Source organism: Haemorhous mexicanus, chromosome 5, assembly GCF_027477595.1.
Source record: "Haemorhous mexicanus isolate bHaeMex1 chromosome 5, bHaeMex1.pri, whole genome shotgun sequence".
In the NCBI taxonomy this organism is placed as follows: domain Eukaryota; kingdom Metazoa; phylum Chordata; class Aves; order Passeriformes; family Fringillidae; genus Haemorhous; species Haemorhous mexicanus.
Window position 1 is genome coordinate 10581460 of NC_082345.1, and position 27845 is coordinate 10609304.

A 27845-nucleotide genomic window follows, 5' to 3' on the forward strand; every position below is an offset into this window, starting at 1 on the left:
TTCTCTCTTTCAATATTGAAATCACAATATTTCAATACACTTGTGAGTTTAGAGGTTGTTGTTAAGCAGTAGGAGTCCCTCTACAGCTGTTCGGGTTGTATTTGGAAATGAACAGATTAAAGAGGTGTTTGCATTGAATCCAAACTTTAGGCACAAAGTAACATTGATCCTCTTTTCTCAGGGAGGAGTATCTCTTATGGCTACTTAAGCAACTGAGCAGGAAGAGTGCAATAATCTGTCTCTCACTCCCACGCCATGTGATGGGAAAGATAAGCTGTGATGGTTGTTTCCTTTTTTGGTACCAGGTCCATCCTGACAAGACAGACGGCACAGCCAGCAGAAGCCAAACAGCTTTGCTGTCCCAGCAGTGCAGTGTGGAGCACGGGGGTTTATGACCCCTGATCCTCCACCTGCTGTGCTGGAGAGGGGCCTGGCAGCCAGCCAAAGACAGTTTACTGCACCCTTTAATGAGGGGTACATGGAGCCAGGTTTGTCTTGATTTTCTGACTGGATTTTATGTGGGTGCCAAAATCCTGTTTAAGTGTTGGCAGCGAGGGAGTGGCAGTATCTGGTTTGGATACCTGCAGCCTGGCAGAGTAGGGGCTGGTGGGTGAGAGGAACTTGGGTGGATGGCAGATACCAGGTAGTGTGGTGCGCTCAGTGCTGCTGGGCTTGGAGAACGAGCTTTGCTTCTAGGAACCAGTGCCCAGGGCTGCCTTAGGGCCAAAGGGCAAATGGGAATTGCAGAAATGCTGCTTAACTTGGAGTACATCCAGCAAAAGATCCGGGTGGGATGGCTGTTACATGGGCAGCATAACTGCTGCTTCCCTCTTTGTCCAAGGCATAGACATCGTGGCCTCTATAGCTCCATTGCACTTCTTGCTCCAGGCCCATCACAATTTCATCTGCGTGCAGAAATCCTAGCAACTGAGGGAATACTCCCTCCTTGTAAGTAGCCACAGCCCCCTGCAGTGCAGGGAGAAAAACATCTTAGAAACGAGATTTTTCAAGGTCAGAAGAAAGTGAGTGGGGCCAGTATAAACCAAGCAGTGACAGACAGTTTATAAATCAGCTTTAAATTATTTTACCCTGGTTTCTGCTGGAAACACCTGGTATCAGGTGAAGCCACGTCCAGGGTGATTAACAAAGGGAAATGAGGAGGTGATCATTGCTTGAAGTATCTCACAGAGAGAGGAAATTCTGCAGTTTAATTCCAGGTAAGACTAGAAAGTTCCGATTTACAATCCATGAAGCATAATAATTTCTGCCACCCAACTGTTTTTCTAGGAATACTATTTTTAAAGTACAAAACTGTAAAGCTTTTTTTCTATCAGCAGCTTCATTAAAAATACCATTTCATACTGACAGCTTTCTGTCATCATTACAAAGACCAGAAGACATATTTAATAGAACCTTTCCTTTACCAAGCAGCCTTTGCTTCATATCAGCTGTCAGAGAATGACTAAAACCCTTTTGTAACACAGACGTGCCCGATTTTAAACAAACTCACAGCTCAGCAATGCAAGACAACACACTTGCTGTTTCTGAGGAAAGGAATTTTAAACCAGCTTCCTTGTTCCTCCTTAGACCCAACTGCTGCTGACTGAAGCATGTTGTACCAGAATGCTAAATAGTTACCATTACTTATTGATATAAAGATATTATAAAGCTATGTTTTGCTATTGCAATTATAAACATAGTGCTGGGGGTGGGTATTTGTTGTTACTCTTTTGCTTTTGTTCTGGAGGTGTTTTTGGTAGCTTTATTTTTGTGGTTTGTTTTTTTGAAGGTTTTTTTTAAAACATTTCTAAAACCAGTCCTGCTCAAGATCAGTTTGGGACCATGTTATATAGGTGCTCAAACACACCGTGATTACAGTGATATTAGCAGTTTCTGGTTTGGATAGCTGCTGGCAATCTAGGGCCTTGTTTTCCTGGAAGTGTGTGCTTCCAGAGGCTCACTGATCCCAGCTACAGGTTCACTGTGGGTGTGTTGCTGAGCTCACACAGCCAGGGTGAGGTCCAGCACCACTGAGTGTCCTGGTGCAGTGTCTGCAGTGTCTGGTGACTGCATCACCAAGCATTAATGAGAAGGAACAAATGGCTTGGGGCTCTTCCTGGATTACTGGAAAGTTGGCAGGCTTTTTCCTGTCTTCTCCAGCTGTCTTAGCCTGCATGTAGAACAAGGGTTGATGCACTTCCAGAAAGCTGTCCTCAAATGCAAAAATAATTTCTCTGTTCCACAGTGCTACAAACTGACAGGTGAAAACACATAACACTTCCTAACCAGAAACCTGCAGAACGGCTGAAAGACACTTAGCACAGCCTCAAGTGAGTTTGCTTGAACACATACTGTCCATGTTCAATGTGGATGCAGCTGAGAAAGACTCTTGGTTCATTTTCCAAGCCTGTAAAATGTGATGCACACCAGCAGCCACTTCAGGACTATTTTTTTCCTTCCTGTGGCATCAATATTTGAAATTATGTTGGTGGAGAGGCACCTCAATGTATCCCAGTCATACCAGTCTGATGCCAGTGCCAGCAAGAGATACACAGAGCCTGGAGAGGCCTCATAGTTCAGCAGGAGAGCACCTGAAGGGCAGCACAAAAGAAATTCCAGCCACTCCAGGCCAACTTGAATGCCTCTCTGCAAGTATATGCAGCATGCAGAATAAAAAAAGAGGTTAGAGATGTGCACTCCTTCAGGTCTGTGACCTCACTGGCCTCACACAGATGTGGTGGGATGGCTCCTGTGATTGGAGTGCTGGAAAGGAAATATACAGGCTTTTGAGGAGGACAGAGGAGATGAGAAGAGGGTGTCACCCTCTGCCAATGACCAGGTGTAGTGCATGGAGCTCCACCTGTGGATGGATGAGGAGCTGACTGAGACCTTACAGGTCAGTATTAAAGGGAAGGACAAGGCACCAAATAAAGCTTGGTAAAATTCAAATATCCCTTCCTCCAAGATCAGGAGTCATGCATCCCAACAAAGAGGAAGTGAGGTAAAAATACCAGGACACTTTAATGGATGATAAGGAGCAAACAAGAAGTCTACAGAAGGTGGAAGCAAGGCCAGGTAGCTTGGGAGAAATACAGAGAAATTGTCTAAGCAGTCAGAGATCAGGTTAGGAAAGCTAAAGCAAGTCCTGATAGAAATAAATCTGGTCAGGGATGTCAAGGGTAACAAAAAAGGCTTCTAGGGACTAGGTAAAATGTGGGCCCTTTCCAGAAGGAAACAGGAGCTCTGGTTACCCAGAACATGAAGAAGGCTGAGGTACTCCATGCCTTCTGCCTCAGTCTTCACTGCTAAGTGCTCACCCACACCACCCAAGTTGCAGAGGCAGAGGACTGGGAAGAAGAATTTATACAAAATTAAGTAAGAAATACAAAATTAAGAAAGTAAGAAAGGGTAAGAAAGGGAAAAGCTTTACTTAGGCTTGGCTTATTTTGTCAAAAATGAAGCACACAACAAGTTTCTGATTCATGTAAGGAATACAAACAAGCCTTTGACAGATGACTTCAGATGGAATAAACTTCCTGCTCATTCTGCTAGGTGGAAAGTTTTTAGGCAAGGCCCATCCAGCTTTTTGTCAACTGTGTATGTAAGCTGCACAGAAAATCAGCCTCCAGCACACTATTTCTAGGAGGGGGAAAATTATGCATAATGTGTAGAAACTAAGGTAAATACAGCATGTTGCTTTACAAATAAATAACAATCACTCCATCAGCAATTCATATAATCAGTGTGTCTGTAACAGGGCATTTCTGTTTAGCATGCCAGAAATGCTCCATGGAAAAAGGAACAATTCCAAGACTTCCCCAGTCAGTACTTCACCACTTTTGCCTATACAGATCTGTTTTTAAAAAAAAAAAATACATGAAAGAGGAAGAGACAGTCTTTGAGGAACAAGATCCAGTAATTTGATCAGTGTTCAGGCAGCATGTGGGAAGAAGGCAGCAAAAGATGCTTGCTGGAGAGAAACTCAGGGACCTAGCCAGGCATCAGTGAGCAGATGGCTCCATCCTTGCAGTGAAGCTGAGCAGTCTCTTCCTCCTGCTGCTGCAACACTTCTCTGTGCACATCACCAAGAAAGATGCTGTACCTAAGGAACCCTAAAGCAGACTCTGTCAAGCAGGCGGAAGGTCAAGACTTGCAAACAACCAAAGGTACGTCCTTATTTTTATAGTGCCACGAGTTTTTATTATATACAAATTTTTTAAAGAAAAAATATAAGACTAAATGAATTTTTAAAAAGGGTTTTGGGACTACATCAACCTCTTCTCACAGTTCTGTTGTCATGGTTTAAAACCCCAGCCAGCAGCTCAGCCCCTCAGAGCTGCTCATTCACATCCCCATAGCGGGATGAGGGAAATAATTTTAAGAATGAGAAAACTCATGGATTGAGATAAAGACAGTTTAATAGGTAAAGCAAAAGCCACACACCAAACAAGGAACTCATTCACCATTTCCTATGTGCAGGCAGGTGTTCCACCACCCCAGGAAGCAGAGTTCCAGCAGGCACAACAGTGACTTGGGAAGGCAAATGCCATCACTTTGAATGTTGTCCCCCTTCCTTCTCCTCCCCCCAGTTTTATGTGCTGAGCATGGTGCCATAAGGTATGGAATGTCCCTGTGTTCAGTGGGGGTCAGCTGGCCCAGCTGGGCCCCATTCCATCTTCTTGTGCAACACTAGCTATGTGGCAGGTGAGGCTTTATAGAAGTGTAGGACAGAGGGAATGTGAGGAGTGGAAGCTGTGGTTGTTTTGGCTGGGAAGATGCATGTGCACAGTCACACAGTTTGAGCAGATCCAAGGGGCTGCTGCAGCTGGCAATCAGACAGGTTCCTTCCTGAGGGAGTGAGGCACTTGGGACATGACCTGCTCCAGTGTCACAGGAGTCAAGAGAGCTGCTGGGTCTGATGATCCTGGATCCCACTCCTTTGCCACCAGCTCTAGTGCATGCATGTTGTTAATCTCCTTGATTCAAGGAGCTAGACAGGGGTGTCTAGCTAGACAGCTAGACAGCAGCTAGACATTGCCAACTGCAATGTGTGGATAGGAAAGGCCTCCCCATGAAGCAGATGGGGTACCACCACCTTCTGATTACCTTTAAATTTCCTCAAGTCCTCCTGCTTGCTTTAAATTCATATCTTCTTTGTCTCCACCTTTCCAACAGCAGTTCAGCAGACAGAAAAATGGCTGTCACCTCATTTCTTTGGTCGTAGCTGCTGGAACTTTACTGGTTCATTCTTCTTCTGTCATGTCAATGGAATGTGCCAAGTGCAAATTGTTAATCTAAGTGTATTTAAAATCACTTCAAAGCATGGAGGAGGTGCAACTTCTCTGGCTGTACAGACACAGGTAAAGATTAAGCATTGAACAGGGGCCTCAGCTTTGATTGTTAGTGGAGTTCATAAAAAATCCAATGCACTGCATCCCAGGTCTTCTGCTGTAACTGTGGTGCCTTTGGGGCTTTCTCTAGGGACTCACAAGTTCATGAGAAGGATGTGTCATACAATGAATTCAAATTAAAATCTACTGTAAATTGTGGAAACTGAGCATGAGGAAAGCATTCTCACAGATAAGTAAAAAGAAGTGTGATGAAGAAAAGCAAATGAAAGTGGGATGCTTCTTTATAGATACTATTCACAGCAATTTGAAAACATCCAAAAAAGACTATGGAGCCCATTTTAAAAAGTGACTGGAGGCTGTCCCACCACTGGAGAGCAGTGAGGAAGCACCTACTGACCATCAGTGGGACTTAGTCTCCTACCTGCCACTGGAGTTTTGAAAAATAATTATACCCAGTGGCTTACTAATAAGGGGCCTCATTCCAGAAAGCTTCAGGATGTACATTCCCTTTTAGCGAGATTCCAGCATGATGTAGACTCCATTTTTTGGTCCAAGTGTGGCTTTTGATTTGAGCTGCAAAGGAATCTGAAATAGAAAAGAGCATCTTATGTGCAGTTGTATGTGTTTGTTTATGTGTGTATGACACTCCCACATACAGACAGACATTTTTGCTGGAGGACCAGTTCATACCAGGGTCACTGTGGAAGCTGTAAAGTACTTGTTTTACAGTCAGCTGTGGTGGTATAATATTAAATAGAATTTACAGCCAGAGGCTGAGACAGTGGTTACCCAGGAATGCTGTAGATCTGAACAGAAAGAAATTAACTCTATAAACTCTAGAGCTGGGTGCAATGTCCATAGCAAGAGGCATATACTAAAGTGCTGAGATGCTGTGAAATATGTACACACATCCTCACCCTCTATGAATTATGACATTTTGCCTGTGGTCTTGCCATACTGCTCTCCACTAAGGCAGGGCTGTGTAACAGTCCTTTTGTTGGAAAAATTATATATCTGAAATCACACTTTGCTTAATACACGCAGCCCATTCCTGGTCTCTCCTTATTACGGGAGTGTCTCTAGCAGTTTTCTCAAATGAAGAGAAGTCACAAAGGCAAACCAGTTGCTCTGCCTAAGACACACTGTCAACACCCTCAAGTTAACAAGTGTGATCTTTAAGCCTCTGCATTTACAAACCTCAGTCTCTGAGCAGGTCTTGAATTTAAACTTCTGCAAAATCCTCAGCAGAGTCATTTTTGTCTCCAACAAACCCATTTTCATGCCAAGGCAGCCACGGGGTCCTGCTCCAAAAGGCAGGTATGCAAAGGGATGTCGTTCCTTCTTGGCCTCCTCTGTAAACCTGGAAGGTGCAGAGATGGAAACCAGTTCAAGAAATGCTTTTTGCTCGATTCCATGTTTTTAATTTAAATCTCAAAAGCTGGTTATTCAATTCATCTTAATGGGCAGATCATGTGGACTATTGTTAGATCATGTCCTGACATCCTAAGTAAAAAGATAATTGACTTATGGCCATCAGCCTTTGTCAGCTGGTGACTTCAGGAGAGGACACGGAGACATGAATTTTACTTCCAAACTATCTTTAATGAAAATCTCTCATCTCTTTGGATTCAGTTTCCAAGAACTTAAGACTGCTAAGGTCCAGAGAACTCATGCAGGGTAGAAAGAGATGAGAGGTAATACAGGCTAATTGGAGCTTTGGAAAAAAAATATTGTGTATTCCCCCTAACTCCATCCCCATGCTTTGAAAACCTAAATAAGATTTTGAGCCACTACTCCAAAAAGTACTGTAGAGGCCACTAATTTGAGACTGAAGGACCATTAACTCATGTACTCACTGCTGCATAATCAGATAATTCTTGCCTTGCTCACCCCCATACATCATCCTGGTAAATTTAAAATCTCCCTTGTTTTACTCCTACCACCAATTTCAAAATTAAATACTTGGGGGGGGGGGGGTGGGGGAAGGCTACAGCTGAATTATTTTATTTTTTTGTTATGGTCTTATTTTATAATTCTTGTTAACATTACCAGCTATACAATCTGAGCAGTGGATCATTCCCCGGGGAAGGTTCAAAAGGGAATTAATCTCAGATCCATACCAAACAGCATTGTGTGAATCAAGGGCACTGCAGCCCCTACTAAGCATTTTACCCTTTCATACTACTGTTAAAGTGGTGAAAAAACAATTAAGAAAGCATTTCTAGATAAGCATTGCTAAAAATAACCACCCCAGACTTCCAGTTGCTACTAAGATTTCTCTCCAGCAAAATCTCTGGGCTTCTCTAACCCTGGCATTGCTCTTCTTTGTGGCCAGAAGATTCTAATGGAGCATATGCCTAGATTTGTTCCAGAAGGAGCCTTAGGCAAACCCATCTACACCACACATGTGTTGTCTTACTGGCAAAGATAGTTCTGGGCTGTCAGCCTCACACCCAGCTGTTTATGGAGCAGGCACTTCTTTTCTTAGTAAACTTCTGAATGTAGTGGTAGCTTAAAATTCATCTGCCCACTAAAGAGTTTAAAATATAGCTCCCCACAAAACTAAATTGTGCTTCCACACAGCACCACATGAGCTCAGCCCAACACATGTAACACCGGGCAGGTACAAAACCACAGCTTGACAGGATTCCCCCTGCCCTCTGAAGAGATAAATGCTCCATGTGAAACCTTCTTGCCAAGCAGGAATCAAGGATCCTAACTTAGAGACAGAGAGCAAATTCCCAGTGGGAGATGGGGTAGGTTTCCCACTCACAGAGTACCCACACTGTTACGTTTCAAGTGAAAAGAGGGCTCTTAAGCAGCAAGGAGCTGGATGAGTTTCCCAGGCACATCCAAGGCAGTGAATATACTCTCCCACATCAGAATTTCATCACTCAGAAACAACATTATCCACAGTATCTGATTTGGAAACAGGTCTGAAAACCTGTGCCCCAGTTCAACCTTGACCAAACCTTGCACCTTCTGCGGAAAATACACCACTATCATCACCTGTCTGATTTAGTGGAAACAACATCTTTTTATGGTCTAAATAAAACTATGCTCCTCTTGGTGGAAATGCTGTTTTGGATGAATAGTTGGTGACTGTGGCTGTGAAAGAGCAGAAGGATCTGGTGCCTGCACTGGACAGGTTGGAGTTCTGTGCCCACAGGCCCAAAGAAGGACCTCAGCCAAAGGGTGAAAAGCATTACTCCACATACCTCTCAGGAATGAACTTCTCAGGTTCTGGCCAGAACTCAGGGTTGTGGTGAAGGTGTCCAACTGCAATTTCAATGACAGCTCCAGTTGGAATATGCTGCCCCAGCACTACAGTGTCTTTAGCTGCTTCCCTAGTGAATCTGCAACAACATCATGCATCCCAGATGATTAATAAAGGTTAAAAACACAGCAGGAGAGATCTATAAAAGTATCTGCCTTCATCTGACCAAACAATTTCTGGGGTAACACTTTCTGATTGATAAATACAACTGTTGCTGATGCCAGTGTCTTCTAATGTTACAGTCATCTCCACTTAGATGTCCATAGCTCCAGCCCAGGTAGTTGACTTTTGCCCTTTTCACGGGAAAGCATTTCTAATTGTTTACTGTTTTCCAAAGCATTAACTGCTAAACTGCAATTTTTTTGTTGATGTTGAGTTTAGACTCATTTTTTAAATGAAAATTGCTGATGAATGCGTCAGTCATCTCTAATAACAGGTAGAAAGAGTGTGCTGGTCTGCCTCCAGGAAAAAAAGGATAGTAAATATAGCTTTGAGTTTGTTTATTTGAGAAGCTCCCCCCTGTTGATGCAGCACCTGAAACTTAGCAAGGGATTATTAGTTATATTAGTCGAAATATTATATTAGTTGTAATATTAGGGCTGAGTGTTCTGCTGCTGCTGCTACTCTGGAAATACAACTAATTCACAAGCCTTGGAAAATCACATTTCACATAAATTCATCAAAGACAGGCATGATGTTAACAACAAAACTATGCTGTTTTTTCCCTCCCTGTGGTGATAGGTGACAGAGGTGTCCTTAGGAACTTCATCATGACAAGACTGAGAAAAGCCACCTGCCAAAGCCCAGCTTGTGTCTTATAAAAGATTGTGCGTGGGTGTGCATCTGTGGTTCTGATCCAGATCTTTTGGTGCTTGGGTGGTCACTACAGATCCCAAATCAGCCCAGACCCAGGTGGGTGCCCTGCTGTCTCAGTCTGGGAACAATTCCCTCACACCATCTGCAAGCACGGGGGAGAAGCAATGTGCAGGAACTTCCTTTGCTGCTTCCCACACTCTGCTAAAAAGTTGAACAAAGATTTCAGCTTCAGGGCTGTCAGTCTGGTATCATTACAGAAACACATTCTTTCCTTGCTGTCACCCATCATCTCCCTTTCTCAGAGACAAATAAATAAAAGAGGCTCCAAACCTGGGACAAAACACTGGCATAAAAAACAAAAAAGAAAAAAAAGAAAGCATTGACAGGCTTCTCATCCTTCTCATTCTTACATGAACTTGGTGATAATGGAAACATGAGTTCTGGGGGAGAAAGTTCTCTGGATAGTAAGTTCATTTAAAAAAATATGAAACCAACTCATTTCATAACAAACTTGGCTGCTACTGATTTTTCACTTAATTCAGCATAATCCTTGTCATAGGCAATTAACATCTTTCAGCAGCCCTGGGCTGTCCTATCCATTCCACATCCATCAGAGTCAAAACCAGATCAACAAACAGCCCTGACAACACCAAACAAAACTTCAGAAGAACTTTGTTCTATTCTTGTTCTGTCTCCCATCTGACAAACATGGATTGTTTCCCAGTGATAGAGCCCAAACTCAAAGACCCCTGTCACTTTAACCAGCAAAACAGTTTCCACTTCTACCCCAAGTATAACACAGTAAAACCCCATCATCTCATCCAGGAGCAGATATCTGATATTAACTCTCTGAACACTCCTGCAGATGCCCATGAAAAAAAATTTGACTTCCAAACTTAGTGAACATATAGAAGAAAATATGATTTTAACCTTTTTTTGTTTTAAGGTGCTTGTAGTCATGGGTTAAATTTTTCAAAAGCTCTCACAGCAAGCTCAGCTTTGGCTTCTTTCCAGTCATCTGAATTTTTCCCTGAGCTTCATAAGAAGCATTGCAACTGGCTGATCTCTTTGAAAAAACAGTATTTCTTAACATTTGTATTTATGCTTGTGATAACTTGGAGCTTTAACAGTCAAACAATTTTCTAATTTATTTTTTCTCTTGTTCTCAGTTCATCAATATAGTAGAATAAGTCACGTGTGACTTGGGACAAAACTTTCAAAAGTTGATGGATGTTACCATTAGATTAGCTCTATTAATATAAGGCAGTGCTAAGTGTAAATGGGCCAAAATTAAACACACATGTAAAACACAGCTTTCAGACTGTGCAACCCTTCCACAGATCAGGGCTGTAATGACCAACAGGCCCTGATGGGGATGGGTTTTGGTGCACATCCCCAAAGCCTGAGGCACATGGAAGCAGCAGCCTCTGGCTTTCTCTGGCCAGACCTGCTCCAAAATGGCTCCATCCTCTAACCTTGGGGGATGTGAGGAATAGTGAGGAAGCAGCCTTGGCCAATTCACTGTAAAAATGTTCTTTAGAAATACCAGAATTATCCAGCTTTCCTTCAACAGGCCGCATTATACCTTTCAAATGCACAAAAGAGTATTGATGTTGGCACAGAGACTGAGAGACCATTGGTCTTCCAACAGCAGATTTCCATTTTATAGAGCCAGGGAGCAATCCTGTGTAATCAGAAAGGTGGGGGAGGAAAAGATACCTGAATGCAGGTGGGTACATGCGCAACGTCTCTGCAATCACCATGTCCAGATAAGGGAGTTCTTGTACATTTTGGAAACCAGGGACCATCTGAAAGGGCAGGACAAAAGGAACTATTATGTTTTCTCACATGTAAGTGCCAAACTCATCCCAGATTAGCTTTTAAACCATCTATTTTTTACTGGGCATCTTTCCTGTAGAAGAACTCGATGTCTCATCTAAAACAGTAAATGATAAAATTATACAAAAATGTGGGCAGTAATTAAATGTGTGTGTAACATTCCTTTCATCATCAAAATGCTTTGGTGCACAGCCCAGCTGAAGGTATAATAATAAATCAACTTGCTAGGAAGCATTAAAAGCAGGTCATTACAGAGAGCATCAATAGCTGTAACAGAGCTATTGTTTTACACATGTACCAAAATCTGCACAAGACCCTTGTTTCTTCCCAAGGGCAGGAGGCTCACACTTTGTTCACAAGAACAGCAAGTCCTTCAGTTACTCTTGTTAATGTTGGAACAACCCCTCAGCACGTCCCCAGCTACAGAAATAAAGCAGAGTGCTGATGCTGTGATGCCTGTGGAGGGGTGGAGATGGCACTGGAAGATGCTGGAACCCCGATGAGGAACAGTTCACACTGTTAAATTGCTCTGCCAACAAGTGAGGTGCCGAGGTAGAGCTCAAATCCCACCTGGCAGGACTGCAGTAGTGCCTGAGCAGAGAAGCCTGTTTCCTCCAGCCCCTGCTTAATGCTGCTCAATTTTTCACAATGGTCAATGCTTGAGCCCATGTCTTCACAATCCTACGAAGCCATTCAGCCCATGACAAGGAGTGGTGGGCACTAAAACCCCAAAAGAGCTGTAGCTCAGAAGACTTTGCCCTCTGAGTGGCAACAAACAGACAGCGAGAGACCCCAAACAGCAGCACTGGCACGACTCTGCTCACGGACAAACAGGGAATTTCTTCCACTTACCTTCCTTGGAAAAAGAGCATCTTCCCTGTTTTATTCAATGCTCTCAGCAGAGGGCAGCCAAAGTATATCAAATAACCTCATCAGGAAAGTAGAGTTTTGTTTTAAATTAGAGCATCTCCTAAAGACTGACACAGAGTAAATTGGAGAAAAGCACAGACGTCAGACTAGACTAAACCTTTTATGAAGATTTGGGGCCCCTGCCGTTCACAAAGGGGACTGGATTCCATCCTTCCTTTATTTACTACAGCACTTTTCATGTATAATGCATATTTTATTGAATTTTCATGCAAAAACATATGGTACATACTGAAAATACTAAGCAGAGAACAACTCCAGATGGTAGGCAGAAAAAGCATACAATAGAACAAGGATACCTTGCTGGATTAGGGTATCCCACTTATTCAGCACTAAGCCACCATGCACCATTTCACATTAACTGATCTTTTCTAGGAAGGAAATAGATACATTCTATTATCCCCATTTTCTGGCTCAGGAAAGAAAAGCAGAAGCAGAGAAGGTAATTTGCACAGGCTGAGTAGAACCAGTGTGTGTGCTCCTGTCTCAGGGGAAAAGGTGCAACTCAGCTTGTCAACAGATGAAGCATTTTGTCAGTATATGACAAATATTATCAATACAGGAAATATGGACTGCACTGGCAGCCTTTCAGTGAGGCTTTTATCTTGTGGTGGTGCCTGCTAACTCAAACCTTTGGCTTAGGTCAGTGGTTATCAGACAAAGGACTAGGAGCCCAAAAGCCATGTGAAAGCCATGGCTGACATCTGTGTGAGGAGCAGTGCTCCAATAATTCCAATAGCTAAAACCAAAGCTGGGAGAATGATTTTTATCACCCTAGTTTTGCAGAAAGGGATCTGAGGGCTGCCTAATTTTGTGGGGGAAATCAGAAGCAGAGGCAGGAAATGCAGTCTCAAGTTTCAGGTCTTCATGGCACAATTCCCTTTCTCCATGCCCACAGAAGTGCTCCACTCTTCAATGCAAATGCATGCTGCAGTGTGCATTCTTTTATTTTTTCTGCCCGTTTTACAATTATCATTCAGAACTTTCCCCTCACCTTTTTATACTGCTCTCCTGCATCTCTTTGAATCCTGAGTCAGCATCTGAGTCCTGTTCCTGCAATCCCTCCTGATTTCATGGACAGGCTGGCTGGGAGAAGAGTCCAGGCTCAGAGAAAATGAGTGGTGGAGCCAAGAGCACACCGAAATGTGTTTGATTCTCTGAACCATGCTCTTTCCACTGGGCCTTCCTGTCTCTCTCATAATCCCCCTACTTACTTCTGAAGTCAATAATTAAGATAATTATATGGTAACCTGATATAATAAGTAGCCACTAAATCAAACCATACATCAACGAATAATATAACACTAAATTATTGGAGCTTTGATTTGCTCTTTCAAATAGCTTCTATACCTTCAGGGGATTAGCAGCTCAGAAAACAAAACCAAAGGTGTAAAACCAGCTGATTTTCCTTTAGAAGAAAATTCCTTTTGCTTACATAAAGAAGGAGGGGTCGGTCAAATGGCAGCAGAGTGAACTCTGCAATCATGAGAATGACAGACACATCAGTCATTTCCTACATCTGATGCAATTTAATTATTGGCACTTCCATGCTTTTAGCATCAAAGTAGCTGGACCTAATTTAGTGGTTGTTTGCAAGGTCTGACCTGCAGCTGCGTAAAGTACACACAAGCCAAGCATCTCTATTTAGGAAGGACAGTTTGTTGCTTTTTTTTCCCCTTTCAAAGAAAATATTTTCCATTTGTTTTTCCACTCCCTCTCTTAAAAATATGCCTTTAGCCAAGCACATTTCAAAGGAACATAAATATGCTTTTCTCCCTAAATGTCCCTATTTATATCTATCAACTGCTGGCAGGTTTGCTGGGGTGAAGGTGGTGTTGTGCAAACATGCCACTTTAACCACCTGAAAAAAAAATTGTCTAAATTGCCTTTTACTCAATATGAGGCAGTTTTTTTCACTAAGAAAGATTTCTCTCTTTAACAAGAAGAGATGGGGGGTGTGAGGGAGGATTGCATTTAATAAAACATCCTGTACTTTAATTTTGCAGCTACTGCTTGGCACAGCAGTTTTTCTTATGCTTTGCACAGCCTTGTAGTGTCTTTTCCTGTTGATGTGGAAGTGAAATGGCCATGTAACATCTTGTGGCATTTCTATGCATGCATGTTTCCCCAGTTTGATTTCTGGAGATGAGGTGGTACACCCTTACCAATCCCAGACTATTCAATCACTTCTGGCATCTAGTTTGGCCACAGATTCTCCTTTATGATTGACAGAAAATCACAAGCCTCCATTACGTAGAAAAAGATGGGAAATTAATTCTTCCTCCCACAGAGTACCCTGAGGTGAAATACCAGCAGTGATTATAAAATTGCCTATGTGCTACAAGGATGACGCTTGTTTTAATCCCCATACAAACTCCGAGAGAGATAACTACCTTCAGATCCACCTCTGCTTTTCAGTATTGGTTTTAGCATTTTCTAGGCAGGCAAACCTATTTTTTACCACCACCCTCAGTTAACTTTTAATTCCTCAATGAACAGCAAGTGAATCCAAGTGCTGACAGGAGCGATCTGGCCAATCTCTGCTGCAGTTTGAGATGTTACTGCTCCCAGTTGCTGGATGCAGTTGGTGTCACCACAGCCAAGTCAGCAGAAGGGAACATATGCCTGCACCTCAGTTGCTTCCATACAAGGTCCAGCATGAACCCATCTTCAGTGACAGCTCAAGACGAGACGCTAACTTTCCCCCAAAGCAGCTGATGATCATCCTCCTCTACTGCTTCTGTTTTGGGAATGGTAATTCAAAGCACACATCAGTGAATAAGAGATTCCCACTTATCCCACTGGCCGTGCTCTAGTGATGCTCAGCATCCAGAAATAAAAAAAAAAAAAAATCAGAGAAAATTTTGTGCAGCTGACAGTGTGATGTGCACCTGAAATCAATTTAGAAGCAGAAAAGCCTGCCGAGGCCACATTCCTCACAAGGAGCACTGCTGAGTCATGGCCTGATACTGAACCAGCTGAGGTTTCTGAGAAATTGCAATCCAAATCCCATGTCTCGTGGGCAGGTGTGGCTGTGACAAAGTTCAGGTCAGAGAGATGCTTAAAGCACAGATGCAGATCCATGAGTTACCTGTGTATGCACGGCTACACAGCCCACATGGGCTCTCCCCCAAAATGCAGACTTTGGATAGCAATAGGATAGGAGTAAAAAAAACCCAAAAAACGGCATCACCCCCAGGTATTCTCACCCAACTCCCTTTCAAATTGCCAAAAGGGCTACTCAGACCACAGCCATTCACAAACAGCTCAATAATGTTTCTTGATCCAAGGTGTACAATGCTGCTAATAGATCAAAGAATCTGCCCGCGGTTTTGACCTCTCTTTGGTCACCTCCAGGAGCTGCTCATACTCTAACAAAACTAGAGCCTGCGTGCCTCACTCGGCCTCAGGGATTGGGAAGAAATGCAAGAATGTGAAGTACAAAAAGTCAAATTAGGGTTGCCCCATGACACCTTTAGCAACAACCCTGTCAGGAAAGGAAAGGTTAGAGACTGGACTGCACTCAAAAACAGATCAATGATAAAAAGGGGTGGGATGGTTTAACAGATATCTGTCATTAACTTGCTTAAAGAAAGCTTGTCTCGTGTTTGACCACTTCCATGACAACATGCTGGAACCCTGTAAAGCACCAAACTAAAGCCTCCCAGCAATCTCAGGCAGCAGGACAGGGACAAAGGGACAAAGTTGATGAAGTAAAATTTCTTAGCTTCATCCCCAGAACTTGCACCAAACACTTAAAAAATGCTTAAGGCATTCCTCATGCAATGCTTACCACAAATTCGCTTCCCTGTTGTCTGCACCTGCCAGGTGAGATGTGTCTCTGAGCCAAGGCATCAGGCAGAACCAGCCCATGCTGCTTGGGAAGCAGGATGCAAAAGCTCCAGAGTCCCACTCACTCTGAGACAGATCATGACCTTAAGATAGAGCAAAGCCTGCCTAAAATCACCAAGTGTCTGCGGGCCACTTCTAGTGACAGAGGCCTACAAGACCCTTCGAGGAAAATATTAAGTTCTTGACTACAGAATTGAGGACAAGGTTCAGGAATAAAAAATAGGACAACAAGTCTTATTTCCAGATTTTCCAGACAAAGAGACTTTCTGAGCTGCCTAGCACCTCCCAAATCTTTAGAACACACCTTGGTAGCACTAAAGCCTCTGCCACAAGCATTGTGTCTTTTCACATGCTCTCAGAAATCAACATTAAACTTCTTAGCTCTATCCCCTCTTGCATCTTTCCCCAGAAGCAAGAAAAAGCTATCCAAACCATGTACTCCCAAGATTTCCATTTCTGTCTTTGTTCCATGCAGATTACCTGCCACCTCTTTCATTTTGCTTGGGTTGTTATTCAAACGGAAATTTGTCAGGCTCTGACCCCACCCTTAGTAGCTGCTCACCGGGTTTGACAAAGTTATCTTGCTCATTGAGGCACATCTCAAGATGTGTCAACATTCAGTGCTTCAGACACCTCAAAACAAATTCCTCCCAGCTCCTCCTAAAGACTGTGAGTGCCAGATAAATTTAGTCTTACAGCTTTTTTGTTCAAACCACCTGCCAGTCAACCTCACCTCTAAGATTCTACCTCTCTCTGGTTCACGGCCATGCAAGTCAACTGACCATTCACAGAGGAAGGTGCTGATTTGCAGGCTGAGCTCAGAGCTGGTGGGAAAGGCTGGCACACCAGTTTTGCACTGATTACCACACTACACGCAGACGTTGCAGCCAAATTCTCTCCATCACTTTGGTGCAAATCCATGCAGCTCCTTGGGGCTGTATCAGTGTAAGGCAGAGGAAAATGCGGTTCTAAGGAGGCACCAAATAGTGCTGGGGAGAGAGCCAGAAGGTATAAGGTTACACCAATGTCAATTCACTTTAGTGTTACTTTGCTTTTTGAATCAAAGAATTCAGCTCCTGACAGAAGACAGACCTACGCTACCTCCAGTGGCTTCCACGGTGCTAAAAGAAGGTCTTTGTAGCATCACTGCTCACAAGGAGACTTCTGTGAGATAAAAATACTTCCTGAAACTGAACAGTGTCCCAAAGCCAAACAGATAAACATAAAAGCTGAAACCAAAACAGTCAGAAATTCTCTTCCACCTACATTACTACTGACACATGGTGAGCAGCAAGAACAGAACGTGTGCCATCAGGTAGAAGATCCAGAAACAGGAAAGTCAGGAAAAAAGAAGAAAATCTCTAAGGAAATACTTTATGAAGCAAACTACGAATGAAAAGAAAAGCAAAAACAATCTGTTTCTATTTAGATTTTGTAAAGTTGTTAACTTCATCTAGTCCCAGATTGCCAAGAGAAGCGTGTGCCCTCAAAGAAAAATTGATTAAATAAGTGAGACTGGGTGCCTGGAATGTTCTACTGTCACAAAGGAAGGTACAGCTCCCCAGTGTGATGACACTGCCAGGCCAGGCAGTGTTCATACTCCCACTATGCTAATTTTTATTATTTTACTCAGGCTATGTGGGGAAGAGTACCACCCCTCTAGAAGTGGCTCCCTACCTGTATGCAATGCGTGCCTTGTTCCAGCTATTTGTGATGTGGTATAATCCCTGTCCATGCATTGCAGCAGGCTAAGATCATCCGAGTCACAGAGACTGCCTCTTTCTTGCCTCCCTAAAAAACTCTCAGCCCCCAGGAAATCCACCCCAGGTTCTCTCCACAGCCCACCAAGGCTCAAAAGTCTCTCTTTCTACACTTGTCTAACACAATCAAAATTTCTACTTGGGTGGCAGAAATGCTGAATGGTGAAGGATCCCAGTGGGAGGGAAGCAAGGAGGAAATTAAACAGGAGAAAGGACTGCCAGAGGCCCAAAAGGCTGAGAAAGAGAATTATAAAACTGGGGTAGGTCTGTCCGAAGGGCATGTCAGTAGTCCAAAGCACATTAACCACTGAAGTTTGTGCAAGACTTAATCCTTCCTGCTACAGAAGTGTCCCTTGATGGATGCTGCAGATCTACAGGAATAAAGAGGAGGGATTTTTTTTCCCCTCTCAGTAGACATTCATGGTATCACATAAGAGCCAGATGATTTAATCATTCCTCCTCCAGCTGGTATTTTCTATATGGGGGTGACAGTGCTTTAAATTAGGGCCTTGCATATAAAAGGCCGGTGTGTTTAGTTTAATCAAATGTTCATTTCCTCACGTTATGTTTATATTAAAAGACATCAGCATGAATTTTCATGCTGAAAATAGAGACTATCTTATGGTCTATACACTGAGGATGTCTTTGGTTGTTCTTCATCTCTATGGCAGCCTTATGGACTGAGAGGTGACTCAGCCCCAGGCATGCAGTTTGGGGAAATATGCTCCAGAGAGCACAATACAACCTATGAGAAGATCAGAGCTTTACACTAAGTAAATTATTTCTGTAATTCACCCTTCTTGAGCCAGTGGCTGCTTAAGTCACTGGCTTCAGCAATTGCTGGATGAGACCTTTTCTGAATTAGTAAACAGGAAAACATTCATAGCGGAGAAACAGCAAGATTCTCTCATCACTCAGCATAATTATCACCTGTCCCGACAAGGGCAGGTCAGTTTTAATACCATACAACATTTATGCAGTGCCTGATGCCTTGGAAACATCTAACCTACATTAGGTGCAGTAGGACAATAATAAGACTTTGCTTTTCCATAGTTGTTTTTCCCCTGAGGCTTGTGAAGCATTTAGCAAGCATTAATTAGTTGGTCATCTTCCAAATGCGTGTGTGAGGTGCTCCTGGTAAATAATCCCTCCCCTACACACAAGGGGCCAGCAGAGGTGCTGAAAACTGAGACCATCTATTTACACCCTTAAGAGTTGAGCACCCACCAGCTCAAGTCCTCATAACTAGCCTGATTTTTATTTTTCAGCCGCAGTGTGATTCCCGTTCATAAATTAGCAAATACTGCTCTGAATGCATAGATTTAAAGTGACCAAAAAAGATAGAAAGTCATTGCATGGCATTTAAATAGGACTTAAAGAAAAAGGAGCCTTGTTTGCTTCCAGCTGCCAAAATTATAACTCAAGGTTCAGCCTGTCCTTGAGAAACTGATGGTACTAAAAGCACAGAATGTAAAGAAGTGCTTCTGGTGCCAAAGCTCCAATTCCTTGCCATAGACTTCTGCACCTCCCAATATTCTAATACAGGTAAAATTTACTGGTAAAAGCCATGTCCAGTCCTAGCACTCCATATTTTACCTTTCTACAAGGCACAAAGGCAAAGTTTGTTTCTGTTGAAACTTCTTGCAGTTTAACTGAAAATATGAAGAATGCACGAAGAAAGGGGAAAAAAGTATTTTCTAATCAGAGCTACTCAGTGCCCTTTCCTCTTTTACCCCCTCTGGAAACCACTGACTGCCTTGGGTACAACAAAGCAATTTACAACTGGTACATGAAAAAATTTGATAGCACTTGAAATGTCTTTCGTGTTTTCTTCCTCCTGTGCGTGAAGAAGATCTCTGAAAAAAACAACATGACTTATCAGCCCAAAATGCACTACCCTAAGCTCAGTGGGTAGCTGGCTGTGAGCAGGGGGATCTACTACCATGACACATTAAAATATGAAAAACTTCTCTAGAAGTTCAGATAAAGCTGTCTGCAAAGAATCCTGGCAGATGCCTATTCAAGGATCTCTCTCCTTTTATTCCCTGACTCTCCACCTGGGAACACAAAAATTTCCTTAAGCCTGTTCATGTTTAGATTTAGTGAAGCCATTGTGGTGTCATGTTCTGGTGCTGTTCTGTGTCTTTGCTCTCCTCTATCCTTTGTAGATCAGCGTGGCATCTGTCCATCTGTTTATGATTTACTTCTTACAATCACTTGGTCCTGATTACACTGATAAGCACAGTAGATTATTTGAGAGCCAACTAGACCTCTGTAATGACGCTCAAACTGTACCCAAATTGTGGGAATGTTTCCAATCAAAAAAAGGCCAGTGGAAAAACTCCACTGGATCCTCCCCAAGGACAGCCTTCCTGTCCTTAAGCCCAGGAAATAAAACACAAAAGTGGTTTTTTTTATCTGGAATTCTTCTGCATTTATCAGTGTCCAAATAATCCACAAAAACTGAAGAGAAGACAAGAAAATAAACTGAAGCCTGGGCCTTTCTGACATTTGAAGATGCATATTTGAGAAGAGATCATAAAGAATAGTATTCAGCTCAGGAGGCCACCTGTTCCATGGTCTCCTTTAGCACAGAGGCAAATCCCTGAGTTTGGGGACCTGCCCCCACGTGCAGGAGCTGGGGACAGAGCCTGGAAAGTGCAGTTGTTTTGGGGGGCACCATGTGCTGCCAGGGGCAGTACAGCCCTTCCTCGTGTGCTGACTCACTGGCCCTCGTGAGCGCATGGAAATGAGGGGGAACAAAAGCACAACTCAAAGAGCTGCAGGATGAAGTCACAGGGTCAGCAGTGAGAAAATACAGAATGCATTTTTAGTCTGAACAAGGTCATTTCCAGCATGTTTTAGGATGATATAAGGCTTTACAGGGAAGGCAAATGGAAAGTATTGCTCACGATTTCTTCTGCTTTATGAGTAAGCTGCTTTGGCCTTTATTTATTTATTACCTCACAACTCCACAATGGTCCTGGTGTCAAGACCAATTTGCTGTTCTTTCTCTCTTGCTTCTCAAAGATACTTTTGCTTCTTAAACCTGACCCTTTCCTGTCTCAGTGCCTGGCCACATCACTCATTTACCTCTGTATTTACAAGTATACCCTTATTTTTAAAAGTTGCAGCACCTCACTTCTGCGCTGTCATTTCACTTATGGCCATGTTACTTTAATGCCCAGTATTTTATCCTTTATTCTTATTTTTCAAAGCTCAAAAGCATCAAGTCTCAAAAGTTCTGGGATACAGGGGAACCTGGACAACACAGTGTCACCCAGCTGGGTTTGAGCCAGCCCTGACAGGGACACCACTGGATCTGGACACCACTGAGCCTCAAAGGTGGCACCCACAAATTGACCCATTTGGTAGAAACATTCAACACAAAAGAGTGCTTTTAAGCCAGAAAAGTGCATAAAACATATTGTTCTGCAGGGGATTCACTAGCAATTTTACCCATACAAAATACCTCATAAAGGATGGTATACTCTGCCTTTTTATCATGAATTGAGGCACAAAGAACTGTAGATATCTATAGATGGGCTAACTTGTGGGGAGGGATTTTCTGAGTACCAAGACAAAACACAGCTGTAGGCTTTTTCTGTAAAGGGCCTGTCACACACACAAGAGCAGCTAGCATATTACCAATCCTGATCACTGAAACATTATGAGAAAGGCCCCAACATACTTTGAAATTGGCTGGAAAACACATGAGATTTATGACAAATAACAGTATTTTGAACTTCATATGCCTTCTGGCTTCTGAACTGGGATTCATGTTTTCAGTCTTACCTCTACAACTAGAAACCTTTTCTCCTTTTTTTATTTTTTTTTTACCTGTTGTCTCTTGTTTTAATAATGAAATATGAGATTCTGGTTATACACCTGACTTCAGTGTTGAGTGATTTGAGAGAATACAAAACAAATAACAGAGACTCACAGCCTGATGGCAGGATGCTGGTAATATTCCATTTACTGAGCACCATGAGCCATCCCTACCTGCCCTTTGGCCATCTGCTGCTAGCACTCAGCTAGAATCATGCACACTTTTAAAAAGAAAGAAAAAAAATCTGTAAGACCAGGAACTTCACGTTAATAAACATCAGACAAGCATGAGCTGCCCCTCAGAGTACCCACAGTACAATAGCACACATTTTGGGGGTGTGGGAGGGGTGTTACTACAAGAGGGGCCTCAAGGATTAATCATCCAAATCCCTTTTGAAAATGCCAAACTTGGTACCTTGGCAAAGCTTGACACAGAATGAAATTGAAACATGCAGACAAAGTAATTGGGGGGGAAACTGTGCTGAGTTTATATATAGCATTTTGTTTCTGCTGAGTACTGGGGAGGGAGGTGGGGAAGGGAGGAAGTGAGGGGGAGAGAGGGAAAAGAAAGATAAATTTTGGTTGTTGCTGTCAGATGAAGATCCACTTATCTATGGCAGAAGCCCAGACAGCTGCATGACTCTAAATGAAGAAATTTAATTAAACAGTAAAAAAAAAAAAAAAAAAAAAGAAAAAAAAAGAAAAAAAGAAAAAATCCAGTACTTCTTCTCACACCTACCCTGATGTATAAATAGAGACTTTGTGATGGATGAAGGGTGCTTATTATTTCTTTGACTTCTATGTGCATAAAGGAATCTACAATACTCTCTAGTGAACCAGAGGATGATCAAAAAGCCAATGGCATGTTGCTGCTATTCCAACTTTGCTGCTCTGGTTTAAACCACACTGTGCAACATTTTGGCAGTCCAAGTCATAGTCCCAGTCATATAATACTTATTTCACACAAAAACAAACAAACAAAAATCCCCACCAAAAAAAATCCTGGGGGAAGTTGGCTCAGTTATGAAAGGAACGATTTTGGAAAGCAGATTACTTGGGATCATATTCTGCCAGAGCTACACCTCTCACAAGAAACGTGCTGATAAAAACTGTGAATGGATGTGATCCTCTTTTGCTCCCCTTGCATACTTTGACCTGCCTTCTGCCAGCACAACTCAGAGCAACCTCACAGCTTTTCCTGCCTCAGCTCCCAAGGTATTTGCAACACAGCTCAGAAGAGCGAAAGCATCTTGCGCTTCTGTCCATACCCACTGCTTTTGCTAACACATTCACTTCCTACTTCACATTATGGCACAGTAAGAGAGATTTGTATTAGGACTTTTGGCCTTTCTTCATGTGCATGAACACGTGTGCATGTGTACTTTCTGTAACACATCCACCTATTTGAAGTAGCATAAAAATAACTAAAATATATATATATTCTTCAAATCTCAGAAGATTAAAAGTGTCAGTGCTGTGAAGCCAGAAAATTCATTCCAAGTCCTATTTATCTAGGTCAGGATGTGGGAAGACTTTTTTTGTGTTCTGCATATGCACGTCACCGCTTTTGCTCCTTGGTACTGCACAGGCTGGGAGCTGCAGAGCCAGGAAAGATGACAGCTTGCTCCCTGCTTCCAGCGGACTTGATAGAAAATTCCTTTTTGTGTTCCTTATAATGGAGTCTTGTCTCATTTTTGCCACTAGAGATGCTTTGGTCAGTATATTACAAACACCATGCTGACAGTGCCTATGTGTAGTTCTGCCTCAGTGCCACATCACCACTGGCTCTTCTTTAAAGCAGAAGAGAAGAGCACCCTGCAAAGCAAGGAACAAGTTAACAAAAGGCTTCATTTATCTCCAGCTGATACCAACATGACAGCGGGAAATACGGGGTCAGATTCCAGGCACATTATTGCGCCAGCAGGAGGAGTGTGGGGAGTAGTCCTTGTGTGGAAAACCACAGGGCCTGCTAGCAGAAGGTCAAGTCCTGACGCAGCTTTCCAAGCAAATTTGGGGAAGTCTTTTCCTCTCCTCTACCACTCTTAATAAATAAGACTGATAAACCCTAATCATGTGGATACTGCTGGCATGCTCAGAGGACAGCAGCATATGATGCTCATGTTTAAAGCCTGATAATTACATGGCACTAACAATAAATCCCCTGCTCTTAAAAAAAAAAAAAAAAAAATGTCATGAGTAAGGTAAGCACTGGAAAGTAATACTGATATTATACAAATAAAGGTAAATTCTGAATGGAAAACAAAATTGTGCATAGACTACTAGAACAGAAATTTTACACATTCCTTCTGTGTAAATAAAGAAGTGAACTTAACCTGCCATTAAAGTGCTGTTTTATGATGTGCAATTGCTGGGGAAAAATGGTTGTAATGTGTGTTGTACACTTACCCACACACCAGCAACAAACCAGCAAAGGAACACACTCTTTGCCTACCTTTCCATGGATAAAATAGCTGCAATTTAAAGTTTAAGGGATCTGCACTCAAGATTTATCAAGCCATGATGTCCTTGGGGTCCAAATAGAGGCTGGGATCCATGAGAATTCTCCCTGCTCCCTGCACCTCTGCCCTCTCAAATGATGAATTGGGAACCATGCAGGGAAACTACTGCTGCTATTAGACTTGTGGAAGAGGAACTGCACCAAAACTGCTCCCAGAGCAGACACCAGGATGGGTTCCTGCAGCCAGTGTCAGGATATAGAAGGCAGGCTGGTGCTGCTGTCCTGTCCCCTGCTCTCCAATATCCAGAGGGTTGGACGTTGGGACAAGGCAGTGCCACTCCACCGTGTGTGGTGCTACCAGCACATCTCTGCTCTGTCCTGGATGGTGCTTTCCTATGTTAATATTTTTTCCATAATTAAGGGAAGTTATTAATCACATGTCCCACGGGTGGTGGGGCTTCCCTTTAACCCAACATTACCATGGGGAGGGGTGGAGCTGGTGTTTTGCTTGGAGTTGGAGGACTCCCTGCTCTCTCAAGCTGAAAGATGGCTCATGTTCAGAGTGCTGTGCATGACCAGGCTCCACACAGGATGCAACAGGCTCAGCTTGGTGGGAAATGAAAAGGACATAGACTCTTCTGTCAGTTTGACTTGGTCTTAATAACATTTAAATATCTGAAGGTCACTAAATTAGAGTTCAGAAACTTGACACAAAGGCCTCTCTCTAAGATTATCTAGGTTTGCTGAAGTAAGACAACAAAAGAGAATAAACCAAACAGAGAAAAACCAACAGCTGCTGCTGCTGAAATGTTATTCTTCTCATTAAGCCTATATGCTGAGCCTATAGAGGAGGCAGCACTTCCTGTCTCTCTTGCTGACAGTTCAGTATTAGGGCACAAAGGCAGGTCACTGTCCTTGGTGATACAGTAAACAAAGATAAGAGCTGAAAGCAACAGAATATTTTTTTTAACCCTGATAATTCACTCAGTATGAATTCCATTGTGGAGAGATTTATTGTTTACTCAGAACTCCTCAAAAGAGCTCTTTGAGAATGCGCCAGACACAAAACACAATTTCAGCTGAAAGCACTGGCTAGGCCTGCTCAGGGCATCTGCTACCTGTCCCTGGATTCACGTGTGTGAAACATTACTGAACCTGCCAGGAAAATGCACCCCAAACCTTTGCCCAGACCTGCTTGCTACCCTGGGCTGGGAACTTAAACAGATGTCTTCAATGGGCACCCATGCTCATGGAAATGCTTTGTCAAGATGCCAACAAAACAATGCATTGCTTTCCTTCTCCACTTGCAAAATGTCTGCAGCAGAGCAGCACAAGAGCAAAAACTATTGGTATATTATCTGACACTCTTAGAAGAAGGATCAGTCCTCCCTCTGCCTGGCCCAAGTAAAACTCCCCATTGCCTTCCCCTCCTAGCTCAGTTCCCCAAATGCAGACACACCACACCACTACAGGGGGAGGCAGGAGCAGACATCACCACTGCCAACAGCAGAGACTGCCTTATCTCCTCTGTGTAATGGCTCAGCAGCTTAAAGCAAAGAAAGAGTTTAAACATTTGCTGATTAGGAGAGTATGGCATCAGATGAGAATTTGGGAGCTGTGAGTGCTGCCACAGATTAGGCCATTTAATCCTGCCACAGCTCCCCTTCCCACTTGGGAAGCAGAAGTAAAACCTCTCCTGCTACTTGCCTGGGATCTCTGAAAACTGCATTTGGTTGCCTTATCCCAGGAATGCCAGGCATAATTGCAAACACAACCAGATTAGATTTAGGCAAACTGCCCTCCAGAAGAGTATAGTCAGGACTGGAGGAGCAACCAGGGATTTCTAATGTTGGTGCCATACATTTGGCCTTCCCTACCTTTTCATAGGATCTCTGGGTTTCAACAGAAACAGCAATCTCTTTTCAAGGAGGACACAAGAAGGTTTGTTGAAATGCTATTTTTCAATGTGTGTTTACTGAGGACATTCTAGGATTGCTAGAGATGGATTACCTATAGCCTTGGGCTGAGCTATAAAGTGGATTGTGAGTTTAAAATGTTTCTTTTCCCTTACCTGAAAGAGCTGTAAGCTTAGCTGTTGCTAAAGTTTCCAACAGTGTTCTTGGGCTTAGCTTTTGTAAGCTGATCTCACCTCCAAAGCCTACATTAGGTCTTGTTCATTCTGACCAGCCCCTCTATATTTCTCTGAGTAATTAAGATCTCTCTTTGGCTCTTGCAGCACTGCAACACCCACAGGAGGTACGAGTCCACATTCCTCTTGTGTGTTTTCAGATCCCCACTACTCTTACTCAGTAGGTACCAGTTGCTCTATTTCTTGAAGCAGGCATGTACTTGCTCTTTTTCAGCTGTTCTCAGAACCTCTTTTTAGCAGCTCTCTTGCCAGATAATCTGGCAACTCAAAGTACAGAAGCGAGTTCTGTTATCTGTTCCAAGGGAAGTTTTTCCAGGAGCACTCGAAGATGCCAAAATCATGGACGAGTTGTTTACAAAGGTCAATACACACTGCACCAACATGCCAACCAGCTTCTGATACTCAGGTCAGCCAGGGTTTATCAATGTAAGTAGTGGATCATGTTGGTTGTAGGAAACTCATTTCATGGAGTCCGGTCAGCCCACAAACAGAAGCTGAGTGGCTGTGGAGTCCGGAAGAAAAGAGCAGTAAAATTAAGCCATTCCAATGTATTGTTGTGGTCTCATGGAAAAGGAGAGATATGCCAACCTATGGTCATCACAGCCAAAACACACTGGGGATCTTATCTGCTGTCTCCTACTCCTCATTCCATGTGCTCAAGATGATACAGGGGCCCTGCACCCACGCACCTGCACCCTGTGTTATCTGTACAGCATGCAGCATGTTTGTGTTGATATGCCATCTGATATCTATCAGATGGCATATATGGACTGACTGGTACAGCAATATGGACTGACTGGTACAACGGGGCTGGGGCTACACCTCACTTTCAGAGTTGGAGGAAAATTCAAGTACAGTCCACTAAAAAACACTGGCTAGTACAATAAATTAGGAAAACTCCATGTCAGCACAAGCACACTTCTACTGACCCCTTTCCCTGGACCCACCTATCCCAACATGGTGAGAAGAATAAACAGTGTTACCAGGACACTTTTGCCAGGGAACTGTATCTGTGCTATGGCACATCTCAGCGCAGATATACAATAACTAAAGCTGGTTATGAGTGCTGGTGGAAGAACCAACCACACAGTACATCTGTCCTTTGTAAATGTGAGGCTGCTGAAAGCAGCAAACAACTTCACATCCAGATTTGAATATGGAACACACTACACAAACAGGTAGGAGCCCTCATTGTTACCGAGGGATATTGCTCCACCAGTATTTGCCTGTTCTCATGGATCAGCACTGGAAAGTGTGCCCATGCCTTGTCTGCCATTCCTCAAAAAGGGCTTATTTATTTTTAAAAAAGAAACAAAACTAAAAGCTGCAGGGCAATGTCTGAAATAAAACATGGTAAGTGGATTGATATAATTTCTTCAACTTTACCTAAGTTGTAAACCTATCTCTGCATAGAAGAGAAATTAAAGCAGCCCCCTTTCAAACAGTAGTGACAGAAAAGAGCCACAGCGCACATTTCCTGATGGTAGACTTGCCTAATTTGGATAACAGACTGTTTTTGAATTTGTGTATCAGACAAGACACAAAATAAAAATATAATTTAAAGGCATCAAACTAAAGACACTTGTAC

At 42.9% G+C, this 27845-nt stretch overlaps 1 protein-coding gene across 1 annotated transcript in view; it reads right to left on the bottom strand.

Moving 5' to 3' along the window:
• Positions 1-4400: 4400 nt before the first annotated feature.
• Positions 4401-27845, bottom strand: part of TBXAS1 (thromboxane A synthase 1) — a 231720-nt gene continuing 208275 nt past the window's right edge. Inside the window, exons 11-14 of the mRNA XM_059845873.1 lie at positions 11164-11252; positions 8570-8707; positions 6549-6711; positions 4401-5936 (exon numbers count right to left, since the gene is read on the bottom strand). Coding sequence (XP_059701856.1) covers positions 5862-5936; positions 6549-6711; positions 8570-8707; positions 11164-11252 — 465 coding nt within the window. The 3' untranslated portion in view covers positions 4401-5861. The remainder of the gene's footprint in view (positions 5937-6548; positions 6712-8569; positions 8708-11163; positions 11253-27845) is intronic.